Source organism: Terrapene carolina, unplaced genomic scaffold (genome assembly GCF_002925995.2).
Source record: "Terrapene carolina triunguis isolate 2854851 unplaced genomic scaffold, T_m_triunguis-2.0 Scaffold130, whole genome shotgun sequence".
Classification (NCBI taxonomy): Eukaryota; Metazoa; Chordata; order Testudines; family Emydidae; genus Terrapene; species Terrapene triunguis.
In genome coordinates, this window is record NW_020664481.1 from 32,487,721 (window position 1) to 32,508,999 (window position 21,279).

The 21,279-nt window shown below is 40.0% G+C and overlaps 1 protein-coding gene across 3 annotated transcripts in view; it reads right to left on the reverse strand.

Moving 5' to 3' along the window:
* Positions 1-21,279, reverse strand: part of PHKB (phosphorylase kinase regulatory subunit beta) — a 199,460-nt gene that overhangs the window by 114,524 nt on the left and 63,657 nt on the right. For all 3 annotated transcript variants that reach the window (XM_026652662.2, XM_026652660.2, XM_026652661.2), the window contains one exon: positions 9,880-9,995. In XM_026652662.2, the coding sequence (XP_026508447.1) occupies positions 9,880-9,995 (116 nt within the window). The remainder of the gene's footprint in view (positions 1-9,879; positions 9,996-21,279) is intronic.

Below are 21,279 nucleotides of genomic sequence, written 5' to 3' on the forward strand. Positions count from 1 at the left end.
CTTTCCCTACACAAGCGGCGTCCCAAGTTTGGGAAACACTGAGTTATACTGTTAAGATCAAGATGGTGGGGAAATTCCTTAAGCGATGTAATATCCTAATATTGGGAAAGTCTGAAGGATCTGAAAAGTATTAATTGGTGTAATATTGTAGTTTCTTTATTGGTAGCAATACTTGTGTAAATACTGGTCAATTACTTCAAATTACTAAATTATTTAATTTTCTCTACAAAAATGCAACTTCACCTATATGGAAAGACTTTTTTGTCATATTCTGTTTGGGATAAGGATTATGTAATTAAGGCAATATGAAGAAATTATGATACTAGCTTATATCAGAGCCCCCTGCTCCCCCCCCGCCCACACAGAGATACCATGAGAGTGACCTTGACTCAAAGAAATTCATGACTTTGAGGAATAAATTTGTCTCGAGGTATTTTGGCATCAGTCCCTTCTGTAGAGAAACTGCAATTAATCACTGCCAGGAATTTATATTTTATAATTTTGACAAAATTAGATTTTTGTATTAGAGTAATTTAAAAGGGAACATTTGGCTAAGGGGAAAAATACTAGTTCAGAAGAGTCAACGATAAGCCCAATTTTTTCTGACTTTGAACTGACATTATTTAAAAATGGTTACATTACTCATAGCTAACATATTATATGATTATGTGCAATTTTTCAAAAAAGATACAAGTATGGATAAGCTATATGTTGAACCTTGCTTGTACAGCGTCAAAAGCATTTTGTTAGAGAAGTTTGGCTGGGATTTATACAGACAAGTTTTTCCTTGTAAATATACCACCATATATTTATGGATAGTCAATATAAAAATATTTAAAAATAAAGTCAGACCCTAGTCAGGAGAGCATCTTATAACTATGCAGAAAATATTTTAAACAGAATGGAAGGGGAAACATGTCTAGTTGTAGAATTGCATGTATTATATTTAGCACACATTATTTCTGTTTGACTGTTTTCATTACCAGCAATGCCATAAAAAAATTGATTTCAAGCTGTATCATTTTTTTTAAACCATCACCAATAGCTTTATAAAACCTCAGTTTTCCTTTCAGAAACACTGCCAGAATTAAAGCTTGTGGGATTTAATTCTAATTGGTTCAACAAGGGAAAGCTGATTAGGTTAGCTAAAAAATTCTGCTTGGAGCAGCTGGCATCAAAGACTGGTAAATTCCCTTGGTTTTTAAACCTTCGGATGATTTTGTTACCCAGATAATGCAATGAAGTAGTAAGCTGAACTCACTGGTGTAATGGATACTAACCATTTCCTCAGTGTCAAGTCTCTCAAAATAAATTTTAACTTTATTCTAGTAGTTTTGGCTAGTACAGTTATGAAAGAGCAACTGGTTTAACTGAAATCGGCATAGCAACTTAGTTAAATCATGTTTCTTGGGTGTTATAGCTATATTCTAAATAAATCGGATACGCTCTATGAGCACAAGATAAATCCATTGCTTTGATAACTGGATTACACGTTAACGGAGAAGTCCCTATTTCTTCTTCCAGAGGAACACCTTCAATACACATGAGTAGGCATTTTTGGAGAGTGAGGGCAAGAAGAACTGACTGGCAAGAACTAACAGAGGTAATAGTTGACTGGAAGGGAAAGAGCGACGACATTTAGGCAGAATAAGTTATCTTATTTTGTCTAGGTAAGGGGAGGGGGCTCACAGAGAGTATAAAAAATATGGATTCCTCCATAGTGAACAACTTTAACTTATATTACTTTTACTTGCTCACTCAATATTCTTGGGTAAACAATCAGTATTACTTGTAGCTCACCAGGATTCTTCTACCTTTGCTTATTCAGTACTTTGAAGATTTCACTACTTGCACAAACACTGCTTGCAAATAAAAATACTAGTGTTTTAAAATTAAAAGGCTGTTTTCATTTCCCCATCATATAATAAATATTCCTTCATGTTAATAGTCTATCAGACCCTTCCCCTACTGTATGCTAGTGACTGCTTTAAGTGCTATATTTTGCAGATGACAAATACATAAGGAAGATCCTGCAATACTACAGTAAGGAGGAAAAGTGCTAATATATTTTAACAACTGAAATAGCAAATATGTCTTAAGATAATGAAAAGCTATTCAAAACAGTAAGCAGTATAAGATGATGCACATTACGAATGCTATTAAATTTCAGACAGTTGAAGATTTAATCATTAATTACTTCTTGCTGGATGAGTCAAGGAAAAAAAAAACAGAATAGAGTTTCTGCTATTAGGCATGTTATGTTCATTTCTCTTGGGTCATTTGTACATTACATACCCTATGAATTAATATTGTAAGAAATATGTTCTTTTAAAATATACAGCTCTGGTCATAACTCCTAAGGAACTTTTCCTTCTTTTCCCCTTTAGGATGTACAACAGCACAAGATGAACACGTTGTAGGAACCCAGTCTACTCTATTCTCTTTGTGAAAGATGTCCTATCTCTAGATGGCCTCAAAACAAAACCCGATCCAACCATTCTTGAGATTTGGGGTAGTCAGGACCTGGATCTATTTTTTTTTTTTTGTCTTAAATCCATGTCTTTATTAATTTAACTAACATTTGTATTCCCTAATGCTACTGGCATGACAAGGAAGTTAACTGAGTTACTAAAATGTCATTAATTACAGCTTTAAATTGCAACATCTATCCCATAACCTTAATGAAAGAACGGAAAGCAGGCACTAAAATTTGTACATTATTGCTAATTACTAATCAAAATCTTAGACAACAAAAAGTTCAAGGACCCTTGCTTGGATTGTTTCCCTCTAAACATAACAGTAAGAGACAATGTATTTTAGCATATATTTAGCCTAATGCACATTACTTATTTTGAAAGAAAAATGCTTAAACAGTTGATTCCCATTAAATTTAGTAACAGGTTCTCAATTAGGTCTGAATCCTTTGATAAACCCAAGAATATCAGGATTCTCACCTACACCTGCACTTTTTTTTTCCTGAACCCACAAGTTGCGGGGTTAAAAGGAACATCGCAAATGGTGACAGAAATAATGTCCAATAGCATAAGACATTGCACATATATGTGTGTGATTAAAATATATGTTAAAAAAGGCACTAAACGAAATTAAAAAGGCAGCCAGCCAGACCAACAAAACAATCTTAATAGGGGCAAACAACATGACAGCAACATATGATCTGCTCAACAAAGAAGCACAAGATCAAGATTCCTGTGCCTTTTTGACCTGGAATATGGAGATGCTGTGTTCTAGAAACATCCTATCAACAGTACATATGGTAGATGTCAAAGAAACATTTTTTGTGGAGGTACTCAGCAGATGCTTGGAGAACATCTTGATCAAATGGTTGCAGGACAAATTAATTTTTCAGAAGCTCAAACACATGGGTAAGGAAACATACTATTCTAAAAGGTGTTACAATGCTTGCCTTTGAACCAGTGAAATACAGCAGACCTGAGATTCCCCTATTGAGATATCCAAGAGTAAAAGAATAGAGATGAGACAGATATTGCAAGCACATTGGGTATTTTTGAGGACCATACTGTATTAAGTTTATGAATGGTTTATGTATCATTCTGGGCCAGGAATTATATGCAACTCCATGGAGTTGCATATATCACAGCTTCTTCAGGAACTAAAAAGTGTGTGTGGTCGGGACGGTGAGTAAGGCAAGTTGCTGAGACCGTAAACAAACTCTGGAAAGGTACTAGCCCCTGGGGTGATCTGCATAGACTGGTTCAAATCAAAACAGGTTTTCCAAAGACCAATAGTCAAAGAACAAACTTGGAATATATAAAAGCTGAGTATAAACAGACTCAAGGGTCTTTCTTTTGATTCAGAAAAGGAATAATTTTGGCCTACCAGAGCTCCACAGGACTGATGGACAACTTCTGGTAAATTTAGTAAACATATAGGCCCTTTTATTTTATTTTTAATGTTTTCTCTGTGATGTTTTTAAACCTAAGAATAAATGTACTTTGCTGAGAAAGATGTGTGGGGAAACCTGTAGCTCAGTGGTTCTCAATCTATTTACCACTGTGGGCCACATATGCAGCTGTCTATGTGTTCTGTGGACCGCATCCACACAATATATATATATACTACCTGTATGGACCTGAGGATGTCACACGGGCCGCAGCTGTGTGCTGATTGGGCCACAAGTGGCCTGTGGGTTGAAAACCACTGCTGTAACTACTGGCATACACTGGTCATAGACCTTAGAGCGAATGCAAAGCATAGGTGAGGGCCACTAGGTAGACTGACTTGCTGGGCACATCATAATACAGGGATCGGCGACCTTTGGCACGCAGCCCACCAGGGTAAGCCCCTGGCGGGCCAGGCCGGTTTGTTTACCTGCAGCTTCGGCTGATCGCAGCTCCCACTGGACGTGGTTCACCGCTCCAGGCCAATGGGGGTGGTGGGAAGCGGCACAGGCTGAGGGATGTGCTGGCCACCCTTCCCGCAGCCCCCATTGGCCTGGGACGGCAAACCGCGGCCAGTGGGAGCTGCGAACGGCCGAACCTGCGGACGCGGTAGGTAAACAAACCGGCCCAGCCCACCAGAGGCTTTCCCTGATGGGCCGCATGCCAAAGGTTGCTGATCCCTGTCATAGTATATGGCATGGGGCTGTGCAGCCTTAAAACCTGTGGTTGGAAGGGAGTGGGACATGGGTCCATGCTCAGATACAGGTTACGGCTAGAGACCTGACTGGTCATTCCTGAAGTGGAACACAGAGAGAGTACACAGGCGCAGTTATCCTGAAACTGTGAATGGAGGAACCCCATCTTTTCCAGGGTTACATAAAAGTATTTTAAAAAGTTCATAACGATTTCTGACTTCTGTGCTAACTTCAAAACCTTGTAGTTAGAAATAGAGACTTCAATCCCCAGAATGTGCAAATCAACACAGCATCAACAAAGCTGACTTCAGCGTAGCAGCATCTTTATGTCTGTGAGGATCTGGTCCAAAGAGTTTTTCACCATTCAGTGGCAATTAGAAACTAATTATCACCAACTTGAAACTAATCTAAAATAGAAAGCTACCCTTTTGTAAATACTTCAAAGATATTTGCATCTTCTGAACCACAGGCTGGGCTTTTTGGTTATCACTCAAATTACTTTATATCAGACAGCATCCTGTATGAAAGAGGCCTATATCCATTAAAGATGACGAGACATAACTTCCAATTCTGAAAGAAAGCATAAGTTATGAGCAGGAACAATCACTCAGATATTAAGTGACAAGAATTCAGTGTCAAAAGTGTACTGAAGCTTAAGAGCTTGCTTCATAGTCCATAGCCATTAGAGAGAGACATGGACAAACAATTCACCTACAGCCTTGAGTAGCATTATATACATTTCCTGAATGATTTCTGATATTCTCCTATGCCACTCTACCAGAGCAGTGGTACATTGAGGCAGCACATGGGGTATTTTGGAGTAGCCTAGTCTCTTTTTTTCATCCACACAGATCCCTCAGTGCACATTTCTCTCCCACTTTTCCTCATCTGTGGCTGAAATTGGACCTCAGCTCTTTCCCATGAAGAATTAAAGGGAAAAAACCTCCAAGAGATATTAGAGAGAGTAAGGATATCTATGCACGGGCAGGGAGATGGGGAGGGCAGCAGCTTACACGCTTTCTGTGATGGATTAACCAAAAGTCAAAGCTCTATTTCTCAGCTTAGAAAAACAAGCTACAAATGTCATTGTCATTTTGGGAACAACAATGCACTCAGTCCAATATGGCAGAACAAAGACGTTCTGGTCCTTGGCTCGAGGAGCTTGCAGCCTAACTACACAGAGAGCACAAAAGAGACACTAAAAACACTGGGAGAGACAAAGGAAGAATATAACTTGGAGCACTGATTTTTCAATGGGAGGCTTTTTTTATTTTTTTATTTTTCATGAGGGTGAATGACAGTAGGGGTGAGCACTGGTGTGGAATGGAATTTTTAAACTAAAAAAAAAAAAAAAAAAAAAAAAAAGAGGAACTACTGCAACACCGTGTATAATCTTGTAGATTTTTGTTTGCTTGTTTTTTTTATGTTTTGTAATTTATGTAAACAAGACTTCACCAAAGTATAGGAAGGACATACCTATAATTACCAGTTTTTAATGCAATGAGATTCACAACACATGGAGTTCCACATCATGCAACTGAATTAAGTAAAATTACTGCACACTAAAATAAGTGTACTGATCTATTATGACAAATCCTACATACTATGGATGTCATTTGTGTCAGACTATCATTGTCACTTTTCTTTTAATCTACCTTTGTAAGCCCATTTTCTCTAGAAAATTATTACAATTGTCATCTAAAAAGCCATAGCTCTATTGACTTTATAGCTAATAGAGCACAAATAGTGCTTGTATCTGATTTCAGAGTTTTCCTTCGAGAGGACATGAATAACAAAAAGATCACAGCTAATAAGTATAAGGACATTCTCATCATAAAGCAGTTAGACCAGGTCTACATTATCCAGTAGTCTATAATGTGCCCACACGAAAGTTAAGATATGCCTGGCAGTATAATCCTTGAAATGCTCTTGGAATTAAAGAGCTCAACCTGATATTCAAGTACACGTTTGAAGTGAGGTAGGTCAACAACCTGCCATTTAACATATCATTACTCTAGAAACCAAATGACTTCTGAAGCCTCAAATCAAACTAGAGATAGATGAGAGGTACCCAAAGTGTTTCTTTTTTGTTTCTAGAGATGATGATCAAGGTAGATGTAATAGGAGGGATGTAGAAAATAATTATTCTGAATTTATGGGCAAGTGGAAACAGTGATTTCCTTCAGATTTTCATGATACCTTCAGCCTGTGCTTTAGGACGCTATAGTCTATATTTTCTCATACATGATCTCAGAGAGGGCAGTGGATGGGTGAGAGTCCAGATGTTTAAATGTTGTGTGCATCCTAGCTGACAAATATATTAAAAAAAATCAAGACAACTTATAAAATCAATACTGCAATGTTTTAAGAATGTAGGTAATAAATAGGAACAGAAGAAGCTTCAGATCTGAATTTACATAACTTATACAAGAATTAAAAGTTTTCATTTGTCTTTCAGCACAAACATTGCTTCTTCCACTAGGAGGTGTGCATAGCAGGAAGATGTGGGAACGGACCACGCACTAGCGGTAGCTAAAGTGAGAATAAAAATAAGAATAAATAAGAGATCTGAACAATAGAGATGCACATGTTAAAACATCACCAAGCTAAAACAGATGACAACACAATAAGAGTTTAGAATTGAGCTAGCAAATAGATACCAGGTGCTTAAAGATGAAGATGATGGAATATGGAAAGCAAATTGAACAGGTAAAGGGAACTTTCACTAAAACGTGTGAAGAAGTGCTGGAATTCAGAAAGTAACATCAAAACAAATGGTCATGTGAGAAAAAAGAAGATGCAAAGTTATACTGAAATTAATCAAGCAAGAACAAGATCACAGACACAGTGACTAGAGGAAGAATATACTGTAAAGAACAAAGAGGCAAAAAAAGAGCGTAGGAAAGTGTAGGAATATAGGCCTATGTTAGATTTGGGTGCACTATGGTTTTAAATTGAGTTGGGATAATAGTATGAACAAAAGGCCCAAAGCATGGAATCAAAAAGAATGAAATAATGAGAAAGAAGAATTGTTGTGTTAAACTTGTAGTGACTCTGAAATACCAGTGTTATCTTATTTAAGGTTTGGGCTGAAGTAACAGAAATAAAACAGAGTTAACTGGGTACCAGATGCAGTAAAGAATTGGCTATATAAGAAACTGCTTCATCTGTACATAGCTATGGTCTGATAATTGGCAATAACATCACTAGTTTGTTAATGGGTATAAAAAAGTGAAGGGTTCATTGCTAATATCTGCCTGACCAATATGGGTTTAAGCACCCCTGGGTTTAGCCCACTAGTAAGTATCTTGATCAAATGCTTATAAGTGTTTTATTATTGTTTGGATGTAGTAAACTGCTTATTATTTTGACTTCTTAGGCAAGTTTAAAGCAATTGTACAAATACAATTTGGCCTCTGGATTTAATAAAGGAATTTATGGTTAAATTAGTGTCATGGTAATATCCGGAGTAAATTATAATTCCAACAAAAAGACTTATAGATAAAATGGCAGCAGATGTGACAGACCACTGCAGCAAAAAATGACATGAAGAAACTGTACAACATTATACAGTTGACAGGATGAAAAAACATATACCAACTGACCAGTTCAAAACAATAAGACCTCAGAACAATTAAATATATGGAGGTAGTACTTAAGTGGACTACTGATTGGCGAGCCAGTGGCCAGACACAGAGGTAGGAGAAGATGAGAACGTCAAATTAGGACCTCTCACCAGAACTGTCATGGCAGCCATTACTTTAATATGAATTGTATAGATTTCAAATAGTCTTTGTAACAGCGGATAGAAAAGTCTTATGGAAGCTGCTATGCCACTATGGAATCCCTCCGAAAATTGTAAACATCATTAAGAGCTTCTATGAAACTATGACATGCCAAGTAATACACAACTGAAACTGACTAAGTCATTCAAGGTTACCCCAGGCATCAGACAAGGATATCTTATGTCACCCATCATCTTTTTACTGGTAGTGGATTGCTTAATGAGGAAGACACAGAACAACCAAGTGTCATACAAATGGACTTTCACACAGAAGTTAGAGGACCTTGACTTTGTAGATGACAACTTGCTATTCCTCACCATATAGATATACGCAAGCCAAAACAAATGATCTCCAGGCCTATGCACAATTAGTAAGGTTGAAAATCAACACAAAAAAAACCTAAAACCATGAGAATCAACACGCCACAAGAAATACAAACAGGTTCTCGAATTGACATAGAAGAGGTCCAATATTTCACACATCTTGGCAGCACTGTAAGTACTACAGGTGGAACACACGGAGACATCAAAGTCAGAATAGCAAAAGCCAGACATGTCTTTGTAACGCTACAGCTAATCTGGAGAATCAGAAATCTTGCCGTCCAAACTAACCTTTGAATATTTAACACCATTGTAAAGTTGATCTTAACAAATCTGCAAATTACAGCACCATACAGTAAGCCCTTAATATCTAAACTCAAAGTTTTAATAAACAGCTGCCTTAGATAAATCCTCAATATCAGATGGCCAGAAAAAAAAGTCGCAAATGAAGAACTCTGGAGGAGGACAAAACAGATAACAGTTCCAGTGCCAGTGGCCCCCCTCTTCTACATAGGATCTGGTGCTCCTGCAGTGGACCCCAAATTGGCCTGTACTTTAGTCCGCCATTGCAATGGGCACTAAACTACCTCTCAGCGAGCTGGTCTTCCAGATATGGGTGGTATGGTAATGGGAAGCTTAGCCTGCCATAGCATGTGCTATAACTGCTCCATACATGAGCAGGAGGCTTCAGGTAAATTTTAGTAAAAATGCATATACAGCTGCAATTACAACAATTTGGGTGCACGAGTAACTACTTACATGTGTATCTGGTTATTTGCACATGGAATGTAGGTATAGAACTGTGCTCATATTTCTCATGAGGTATAGACTTCAGTCTCCAGAAGGCCTCAATCTGGCATCTTTCATGATCACTAATTTCACTCTAGACCAGTGTTTCCCAAACTTGGGATGCCGCTTGTGTAGGGAAAGCCCCTGGTGGGCCGGGCCGGTTTGTTTACCTGCTGCGTCCGCAGGTCCGGCTGATCACGGCTCCCACTGGCGCTGTTCGCTGCTCCAGGCCAATGGGAAGCAGTTGGAATACTACTTTAATTATTTCTATTTTGATACATTTCCTGAATTCTTTGCATTTCCTGAATTCTTTGCATTCACATTATATGCCTTTATACAAGCAAAAAGAACTGAGAGTTTTGCCAACTACCTTGAATGCAGTTCTGTGCTGCCATTGTTGTATTTACTTCCTCTTTCCCAGACACCAAAGTCAGGTACACGGTATGCTCTTTCCACACAAAACACCAGGTTTTGAATGAAGGACACCTATAAGGAAAAGAAAAAAAAAAATCAAGGGAAACTGAAATATGCCAAAATTTCTTATTTGTATTTTTAAAAAGAAAATGGCATGGTTTTCAGACTGCACAATTATATTTGCCAATTAGGTTTTATTTTCTTGTGGAGTATGGTGTTCCCAACTTCAAGGGACCTCTTTGTAAAACCAATTTTCATTAAATATGCTAAAAAACACTCCCCAAAACACTGGTAACTTAATTTACACAAAGCCCTAATGAAGCTAGGAATGCAAATGATTGGGTATTAAAGTAATGTGCTAGAACATCAGCGCCAAAAAAAAAAAAAATCTAACATCTTTACTTTTAAAAATAACTGTTAGGGAGCAGAAGAAAGTAAGCCCTATAAGTAACGCTTAAAATAAAATTTGGGGCATGGAAACTCTGGCATTGTCCCTAACTGCTCATTCTAACACAGCTCTGACATGTAAAACAAGTTCTGTCATGTTAGCTCAATATAAATATATGCAGCACATCCTTCCGTGAAAATAAAAAGAATGACACCATTTATTCAATTACAATCTGGTCTTAGATTATGAAAATCTACTAGAAAATAGGAAATTATTCATAGATATGGGGGACAGTAAGTCATGATCATGGGTTTTCTTTATTTAGGTTTTGACTGTACCTTAACCACTGTGGTATCTGAGTACCTTATGAAATTAAATGAAGCTGAAAAGGTAAACAAAAATTCTGTCTTCTCCATGTTCCACAGAGTAGGGTTTTTTGATCCTAGGAAAGCTAGGATGAAGAGATGTCTTACATTTCATCCCAAAGATACTATAGTAAACATTGTGCTCATGCTTAACTCTTCCTGAACAGTTCCATGGTTTCAGACACAAAAATGGCCCTGCTATTCTCCACTATCTAACTTCCATCTCCAGCAATCTAACTTTGCAGTTGTTAGCTCCACTGGATGGGAAAAGGAGGAGCAGTTACCAGCTTTATTGGCTTCTTGTCTCAGGAGTATATGTGCATGTGTGTATTTCTTGGTAGCTGACTTGTCCTTTTCCCTCCCTCTACCAGGAGATCAGCTGATAATGAGCCTCTTTCATTGCTTCATGGTGTCAGAGAGGAAGAGGAGGAAGAATATGATTGTGACACTGCACCCCATATTCTTCACAGCGATATTATTATTATTATAATAATATGATTATAACAATCAATGTATTTTATGCAAGATAAGTCATGTGAAGTGTCATTGGAAAGGTTATGATTTACTGAATATGATTATCCTATTTGTATGCATGTATAATTTGTGTGTCTGAAGTTAGGAAAACTGACTATGTATCTGTATTACAAATGTGTGTATACCTGAATAACCCACTAGGCAAAAGACTCTCAGTCTATATGGCTGGCTGGGAAGGGCCCATTCCGGTTAATTAGCCATTAGGAGAAAACAATAGGCCTTAGAAGAAGCTTATCTCCCACGGGGAACCTTCCTGAGAACACTGCAGACAGCCTCCGACTCACGGCTGCTGTGACACTACAGGAACATGTGACCAGGTCACCTGGTGCTGGACTCCATCTTTTCCACTGACTGGCGAGGGAACCAAGCTTTTAAACAAAGGGTTCCCACTATATGGGGCGACCACATCTGCACACAGTATTCAAGATGTGGGTGTACCATGGATTTATATAGAGGCAATATGATATTTTCTGTCTTATCTATCCCCTTCTGAATGATTCCCAACTTTTTGTTCGCTTTTTTGACTGCCGCTACACATTGAGTGGATGTTTTCAGAGAACTATCCACAATGACTCCAAGAACTCTTTCTTGAGTGGTAACTGCTAATTTAGACCCCATCATTTTACATATATAGTTGGGATTATGTTTTCCAATGTGCATTACTTTGCATTTATCAACACTGAATTTCATCTGCCCATTTTGTTGCCCATTCACTGAGTTTTGAGAGATCCTTTAGTAGCTCTTCACAGTCTGCCTTGGACTTTACTATCTTGAGTAGTTTTGTATCACCTGCAAATTTTGCCACCTCACTGTTTACCCCTTTTTCCAGGTCATTTATGAATGTGTTGAATAGGACTGGTCCCTGTACAGACCCCTGGGGGACACCACTATTTACCTCTCTCCATCCTGAAAACTGACTATTATTTATTCATACCCTTTGTTTCCTACCTTTTAACCAGTTATCAATCCATAAGAGGACCTTCCCTGTTATAGAATCGTAGAATATCAGGGTTGGAAGGGACCTCAGGAGGTCATCTAGTCCAACCCCCTGCTCAAAGCAGGACCAATTCCCAACTAAATCATCCCAGCCAGGGCTTTGTCAAGCCGGGCCTTAAAAACCTCCAAGGAAGGAGATTCCACCACCTCACTAGGTAACGCATTCCAGTGCTTCACCACCCTCCTAGTGAAATAGTGTTTCCTAATATCCAACCTAGACCTCCCCCACTGCAACTTGAGACCATTGCTCCTTGTTCTGTCATCTGCCACCACTGAGAACATCTGAGCTCCATCCTCTTTGGAACCCCCCTTCACATAGTTGAAAGCAGCTATCAAATCCCCCCTCACTCTTCTCTTCTGGAGACTAAACAATCCCAGTTCCCTCAACCTCTCCTCATAAGTCATGTGCTCCAGACCCCTAATCATTTTTGTTGCCCTCGGCTGGACTCTTTCCAATATTTCCACATCCTTCTTGTAGTGTGGGGCCCAAAACTGGACACAGTACTCCAGATGAGGCCTCACCAATGTCGAATAAAGGGGAATGATCACGTTCCTTGATCTGCTGGCAATGCCCCTACTTATACAGCCCAAAATGCCGTTAGCCTTCTTGGCAACAAGAGCACACTGTTGACTCTCATCCAGCTTCTCGTCCACTGTGACCCCTAGGTCCTTTTCTGCAGAACTGCTACCTAGCCATTCGGTCCCTAGTCTGTAGCAGTGCACAGGATTCTTCCGTCCTAAGTGCAGGACTCTGCACTTGTCCTTGTTGAACCTCATCAGGTTTTTTTTGGCCCAACCCTCTAGTTTGTCTAGGTCCCTCTGTATCAGATCCCTACCCTCCAGCGTATCTACCACGCCTCCCAGTTTAGTGTCATCTGCAAACTTGCTGAGAGTGCAGCCCACACCATCCTCCAGATCATTAATAAAGATATTAAACAAAACTGGCCCCAGGACCAACCCTTGGGGCACTCCGCTTGAAACCGGCTGCCAACTAGACATGGAGCCATTGATCACTACCCGTTGAGCCCGACGATCTAGCCAGCTTTCTATCCACCTTACAGTCCATTCATCCAGCCCATACTTCTTTAACTTGGCGACAAGAATACTGGGGGAGACCGTATCAAAAGCTTTGCTAAAGTCAAGGAATAACACATCTCCTCATCCACAGAGCCAGTTATTTCATCATAGAAGGCAATTAGGTTAGTCAGGCACGACTTCCCCTCAGAAAAGCAGACTTTGACTCCCTCAGGGAACAGATGGGCAGGATCCCCTGGGAGAATAACATGAAGGGCAAAGGGGTCCAGGAGAGCTGGCTGTATTTTAAAGAATCCTTATTACGGTTGCAGGAACAAACCATCCCGATGTGTAGAAAGAATAGTAAATATGGCAGGCGACCAGGTTGGCTTAACAGTGAAATCCTTGCTGACCTTAAATGCAAAAAAGAAGCTTACAAGAAGTGGAAGATTGGACAAATGACCAGGGAGGAGTATAAAAATATTGCTCAGGCATGCAAGAGTGAAATCAGGAAGGCCAAATCGCACTTGGAGATGCAGCTAGCAAGAGATGTTAAGAGTAACAAGAAGGGTTTCTTCAGGTATGTTAGCAACAAGAAGAAAGTCAAGGAAAGTGTGGGCCCCTTACTGAATGAGGGAGGCAACCTAGTGACAGAGGATGTGGAAAAAGCTAATGTACTCAATGCTTTTTTGCCTCTGTCTTCACAAACAAGGTCAGCTCCCAGACTGCTGGACTGGGCAGCACAGTATGGGGAGGAGGTGACCAGCCCTCCGTGGAGAAAGAAGTGGTTCGGGACTATTTAGAAAAACTGGATGAGCACAAATCCATGGGGCCAGATGCGCTGCATCCGAGGGTGCTAAAGGATTTGGCGGATGTGATTGCGGAACCATTGGCCATCATCTTTGAAAACTCATGGCGATTGGGGGAGGTCCCGGATGACTGGAAAAAGGCTAATGTAGTGCCCATCTTTAAAAAAGGGAAGAAGGAGGATCCGGGGAACTACAACTATCCTATGACAGCTTACCTTGCTTAAGAGCCTTTGGTGAGGGACCTTCTGAAAGTCTTTCTGAAAATTGAAGAACACTAGATCCACTGGATCCCCCTTGTCCACATGTTTGTTGACCTCCTCAAAGAATCTCCTCAAAGAATTCTAATAGATTGGTGAAGCATTATTTCCCTTTACAAAAACCATGTTGACTCTTCCCCAACAAATTATGTTTCGCTCTATGTCTGACAATTTTGTTTTTTACTATAGTTTCAACCTGTTTACCCAGTACTGAAGTTAGGCTTACCGGCCTGTAAATGCTAGGATCACCTCTGGATCCCTTTTAAAAATTGGCGTCACATTAGCTATCCTCCAGTCATTTGGTACAGAAGCTGATTTAAATGATAGGTTACAGACTACAGTTAATAGTTCTGCAATTTCAAATTTGAGCTCCTTCAGAACTCTTGGGTGAATACCATTTTGTCCTGGTTACTTAGTACTGTTTAGTTTATCAATTTGTTCCAAAACCTCCTCTAATGATACCTCAATCTGGGACAGTTCTTCAGATTTGTCACCTAAAAAGAATGGTTCAGATTTGGGAATCTCCCTCACATCTTCAGCCATGAAGACCGACGCAAAGAATTCATTTAGTTTCTCCACAATGGCCTTATCGTCCTTGAGTGCTCCTTTAGCATCTCGATTGCGTAGTGGCCCTAATGGTTGCTTAGCAGGCTTCCTGCTTCTGACGTACTTAAAAAAAATTTTTGCTATTACTTTTTGAGATTTTGGCTAGCTGTTCTTCAAATTCTTTTTTGGCCTTGCTAATTATATTTTTACACTTCATTTGCCAGAGTTTATGATCATTTCTATTTTCCTCACTAGCTTCCACATTTTAAAGGATGCCTCTTTGCCTCTCACTGCTTCTTTTACTTTGTTGTTTAGCCAAGGTGGCACTTTTTTGGTTCTCTGTTTTTTAATTTGGGGTATACATTTACATTGAGTCGCTACCTTATGGTGTCTTTAAAAAATTTCCATCCAGCTTGCAGGGATTTCACTTTTTGCGCTGTACCTTTTAGTTTCTGTTTAACTAACTTCCTCATTTTTCTGTAGTCCCCCTTTCTGAAATTAAATGCTACAGTGCTGGGCTGCTGTGGCTTTTCCCCGCCACAGGGATGTTAAATTTAATTACATTATGGTCACTATTACCAAGCGGTCCAGCAATAGTCACCTCTTTGACTAGATCCTGTCCTCCATTTAGGACTAAATCAAGAATTGCCTCTCCTCTCGTGGGTTCCAGGACTAGCTGCTCCAAGAAGCAGTCATTTAAGGTGTCAAGAAACTTTATCTCTGCCTCTCGTTCTGAAGTAACATGTACTCAGTCAAGATGGGGATATTTGAAATCCCCCATTATTACTAATTATTATTATTGAGTTTTTTATTTTGATAGCCTCTCTAATCTCCCTGAGCATTTCACAGTCACTATCACCATCCTGGTTAGGTGGTTGGTAATATATCCCTACTGCAAAATGTATTTTGCAAACAAATTTTGGCAGTGTTCATCTCTTTTGGCTTGATGTGTCAGCAAGCAAACAATATCAGACTTGAGCTGTTTGAAACTATCTAAAAGGGAGAACACACTTTTGTTGGGGACTGAATCACTAGGGGACTAGTCACATCTTTACCCATTTTGCACAATGTTAGTATACTCAGTTTGTAAGGCAATATTGCAACAACACTTATGTTACCTGTTTGTCCTACAGTATTCTTTCATAGCTATAACCTGCCTAATAAAGTATATTGTAACAGGGTGTCATATTCTGAGATCGTGCATGGAAAAGCAAAGCTCTTCTGCTCACGTATTGATATCAAGTACTAGCACTCTCTAGATCAATGCAATCACTACTCATAACAGCCTGAGGTCAGATCAGATGGATCCTACTATACCAGGAGCATAAAACAATTTGTCTTTCCCCCAACACAGAGGGAAATAGGAGCAGGGACAGGAGTTTGGCAGAAAATGAAACCCTCAGAACAGCCAAGCTCAGAAGAAAGTTTGGGTTGAGGTTTATGTTGTATTATCTTAACAATAAAGATAACCCATGGAAAGGAGTTAAGTTTAGCCCACTATCCAGTATACTGTGTTAGGAACACTTACCTAAGTATGTTTAAACATATATAGACATATTAAACTTAACCAAACATAAGTACAGCAAATGCATGGCTGTAAAACCACATACTCTTTCTGAAGTGCTGTACATGTTTAAATAAAATGTACATTTAGAAGGTTTGACTAACATATATAATACAGTAGTTCCCTAGTTCTTTAGACAGACTAGAAAGTTTTGCAGGAAAATGTTAAGAACTTGGACTCCAAAATACTTTGGATTTACAGTAATTGCAAATCAACATGTTTCACTTTGATAGTGGTTGTTACATTTGTAATATAAAGACTAACTCTCTAAATGATATTAATGCTAGCTTTTAAAATTAAGACAAAATTATTTTTAAAAGGAAGAACATTAACAACACTGGAATAATGTGATCAATATTGTACATGAACAAAACTTGTCCAAGAAAAAAAAATCATAAGCATAATGGGCACCAAAGAAAGGGTAATTATTCTACAACACTGTTGTACAATCGAGTGCAAAACACAGATTATTTCTCAAACTACAACACTTAATTCCTACATAAACTAGCCATTTTGCTACTCTTTCCTGAAATACTTCTTTCCTGAACATGAAAAATCATTATTATGAGGCCTGAACCAAAGGCTGTGAACCAAAGTCAGGACATGTATTAAAGTAAACACTTACAAGTTCACTGTTCTGTACATGAACTTGGCAAAGTTGTTGCTAGGGCCTAGATATTTACATAAACACATTTTAGAAGGCTAGTGCAAATACACCTCAATCTAGAACAAGATAAGATGGTTTGACAAAACAATGAATAGGGAAGTTTTGTCCGAGATATCAGGAACAAGAGGAGGTAAACAAATGTCATGAAATATATAAATTGTTTAATCCCAGTTATTTGTTTTAGTCTATAAATGTCGGGGTGCCTTGCTATAACCCTTTGGGTGGTCGAGGGGACAGCAAAGCCCCCCACTGCTGACTGAGCCGCTCCTTGCCACAGGGCACTCATGTGGTAATGTACTTGAGCAAGTCAATAGGACTGTGCTTTGAAGGGAACAGACCTGGCCAAATGCCTTTGTCACCAAATCATGCCTGTGGTCTTTCTCTATGAGTAACATCGAGGTCTGCTAAATTAGCAGGCTGCACCTCTGATAGTGCTGATAACACCAAAAGATACAAAAACAAAAACACTGAGAAGCTGTAACATCTCAGCAGCCTTGACTGCATTCCAACTTCCTACAATCTGAAGCACTGTAGTTTGGAATTCTAACTTCTTATTTTATATGAGAAGAGAGTCATGATTACTTTCCTAAATCTGACACCAGAAATGAAAACCTGACATTCTGACCCTGTGAATAAGTACTAATCAACAAATGTTATGCAATATTGTCAAGTTACAGAGCAAGGGGTCCCTCAAGTGCAGATTTTTTACATCCCTGAGAATGTAGCTACGTTGATATAAGTTCCCAGTGTAAACCAGTCCTGAGTCAGTTCACTGTTATGTATTACTTGCCATGTCGTATTTTCATACAAGCTCTGAATAATATTCACAAATTTCTGAGGAATTCCATAGTGGCACAGCAGACTCCATAAGAATGTTCTATCCACTGTATCAAAGACTTTTTGGAAATCTATGAAATTCATGTAAAGCAGTGACGGCCATACAATTAACAGTTCTATGATGATGACTGCTATTCTATTGCTATGTGATCTATGCAGGACTTCTCCTGTCAGAACCCTGCCTGTTCATATCATAGCCTTAAATTTACTGCTTTCTTTAGTTTGTCTAGGGTAGCGGTTCTCAAACTATGGGTCGGGACCCCAAAGTGGGTCACAACCCCATTTTAATGGGGTTGCCAGCCAGGGCTGAAGCCGAAGTCCAAGACCCACCATCCAGGGCTGAAGCCCTCAAGCTTTGGCACCCCCCAGTGCAGGCTTCGGCACCCCTTTGGGGTCTTTTAGTATTTTTTGTTGTCAGAAGGGGGGTCACAATGCAATGAAGTTTGAGAAACCCTGGTCTAGGGTAACTTGTAATTATTTTACTTGGGACAAACAGCAATCGAATGCCCTCTCCAGCTTTTGCACTAACTTAGGTCTCTCTTTTTTTGGTAGGCTCAATATATGACCACTTTTCCGGTACGTTTCCTTTTTTTTTTTTTTTTTTTTTAATTAATGGAGATATCCTATCTCCTAGAACTGGAAGGGACCTTGAAAGGTCATCAAGTCCAGCCCCCTGCCTTCACTATCAGGACCAAGTACTGATTTTGCCCCAGATTCCTAAGTGGCTCCCTCAAGGATAGAACTCACAACCCTAAGTTTAGCAGGCCAATGCTCAAACCACTGAGCTATCCCTCCCTCCTTCTTCCCATATCATCTGTAAGAGGCCTAACAAAATGTCTAAAGTGTTCTTCGAGTTTGCCTTAAGGACTTCCATTGGGATGTTGTCCAGTCCCAGTGCCTTTCCACTTTTTAACCGATTGACTGCCCTCTCTACTTCTACTCTAGTGATAGGTCCTAATTCCATGTCCAGATCTTCTCCTTCCTCTAAATTGGGGTGTTGATCACTGGTTCACCATTCAGTAGTTGACTAAAATGCTGCCTCCATATATTTAATTTAAACAAAATTATTTCTCTCTTTTATGTTCCCATACACTGTAACTGGGCTGATTTTCCTGCCTCTAGCTAGCACAGCAGTGGCAGAAAAATCAGTGAGCCCTATTGCATTGTATATGAACATGATGGAGAGAAATAATTGTTTAAAAGCTTTTCTATTACACTAATCATTATCTAAGCACTTACAGACAATGGATTTCTCTTCATAATAACACTGTGAATTCAGGCCATAGAGATAGGTAAGGCCTTTTTTTCTTAGTTCTGTTTGTTTTAATTTCCTTGGAATTTATATTTTATATTCAAAAACTTTAATGGGAGAAAACTGGTAAGAATTAAAAACAAAGGGAGGCGGACAGGGGGGAAATGTCGCCCACTATTCATAGGGGATGAGGAGAGAGGGGTGCCCAGAACTCATGGACTGGGGAGAAGGGGGTATTAACCAGGTGGCAGTTGAGAAAGCTTTCTGCTCCCTGCAACAGTTGGGCAGTCTCAGCTGCCAGGATCCAGCTTCCTGTCCATCTTGCTCCCCTCCCGCAGAGAGGAAGCAGACATGCACTAAAGGGGCAGGAGGGGTGTGGAAGGCTGCACCCCAGGAGTACTGGCACCTTCCTGACCGAAGTCCCCTGCTGACTTCCACACGGCCCTATCTGCTTCCACTGCTCTGCTCTGGAAGGGGAGGTGGACAGGGCTCTGTGCTTTGGGGCTGTGCTGAAGGGCCAGGATCAGAAGGGGGCTCTGTCTGGCAAAGGGTCAAGACTCCTAGGGTGCAGAGAGACTTCTGCTACTGCTTGCAAGAGTGCAAAGGAGGGTAACTGCTGGTTGGTGGTTACTGCAACCACACAATGGGAGAGCAAGAAGGCCAGGGAGTCTGGTCCCAGCAACTGAAACTGGAGCTCTCTCCAGACTCTGGACCTTCAGCTCAGCCCTGTCTGCTCCCACATCGAAATGCTGGGGTTAGGAGAGTGCTCTCCTTTGGCGAGGAGGGCCACTCCCTGGAGTGGTCAGGCAGTCTCGGCTGCTGTGACCTGGCTCCCTGCCCATCTTGCTCCCCCACTGTGTAGAAGAAACAGACAGGGCAGCACTGAAGGAACAGGGTCAGGAGGGGAGTAGAAAGTTGCACCCCATGAGTACAGGCCCACTTGCTGGACAGAGCCCCTGATAACCCCTCTGGTCCTTCAGCGTGGTCCTATCCACTCCCCTGGTGAAAATTCTGGGGTCCCAAAAAAGTCAACATTTAGTGAAAATTGGTAAAACCACAAATACTGGCTTTTTCAAAAACATAGGAATTTTTTTGGGACAATTGATAAACACCAATAACAAAGGGCCTTATCGATGGGGAACAGAAGTGTAGATTTGACCAAAGTCACTCCGTAAATCGGTCGTAGAGCCAGGAACATAATCTGCATTTTCCAATTCCTAGTTCTTAGCATTTAAAGCTTGAAGAGATCATATTATCTAGTCTGACCTCCTATATACTACAGGCAATTATGTTTCACCCAGTTACCCTTTATTGAGCTAAATAACTTGTTTTTGCCTGAAGCATATCTTTCAGAAAGACATCCAACCTTGATATTTGAGAAATGTCCTGGCATCGATCAGACCCTCTTCACCACTAATGTTTTCTTCATTTTTAGTACTGGGAAGAAATCAAATTAGTAGCAGGAATGAGGAGGGCTTGGATTGTTACAGCTAGAGCAGTGGGGTAGTTTTAGGGAAAGAGTTGCAGCACAATAGAAAGGAAGGAGGCAGAGATGGGTTACAGGAAAAACTGCAGAAGTAGGAGGGAGAAAAAACTGGAGAGCTGGGCGGTCTCAGAGTTTGTACAACTGAAGAGTTGCAGCAAAACTGGAGCACTCCACTTTATTGATAACACAGCTCTTGACAACTCAAGGTGAAAGGATTAGCGGTTTTTGCAGAGAATATTCATTTATATTAGACCTAGTTTCTAGCAGTGGTTTAATGCTCTTCATGAGCATTAACTTATAGTAGCAGCTGTGGATCTATTTACAATGCAAAAATTAGATCTAAAGAACAGCTTTGCCACCACCATTCATCTCCAAGTAGACTATTGCAAAATACAAGGTTCGCTATAATATGACACATAGTAACCATTCCACATGCATGATCAGGGAGTAGTAGGCATCCTTCAGTCTTGAGACACCGTGGGTATGCACCCCTGAAAGGTAAAGAATTAACTCAGTTGGTTTTATGGCAGCCGCGAACATGGCTGAAGAGACCCACTCGAGAGAGACAATCTCTGCCGCATCTGTCACATTTAAAAGATGATATTTTGATCCTTTGGGCTTTGACTTCTGCAAGATTTTTT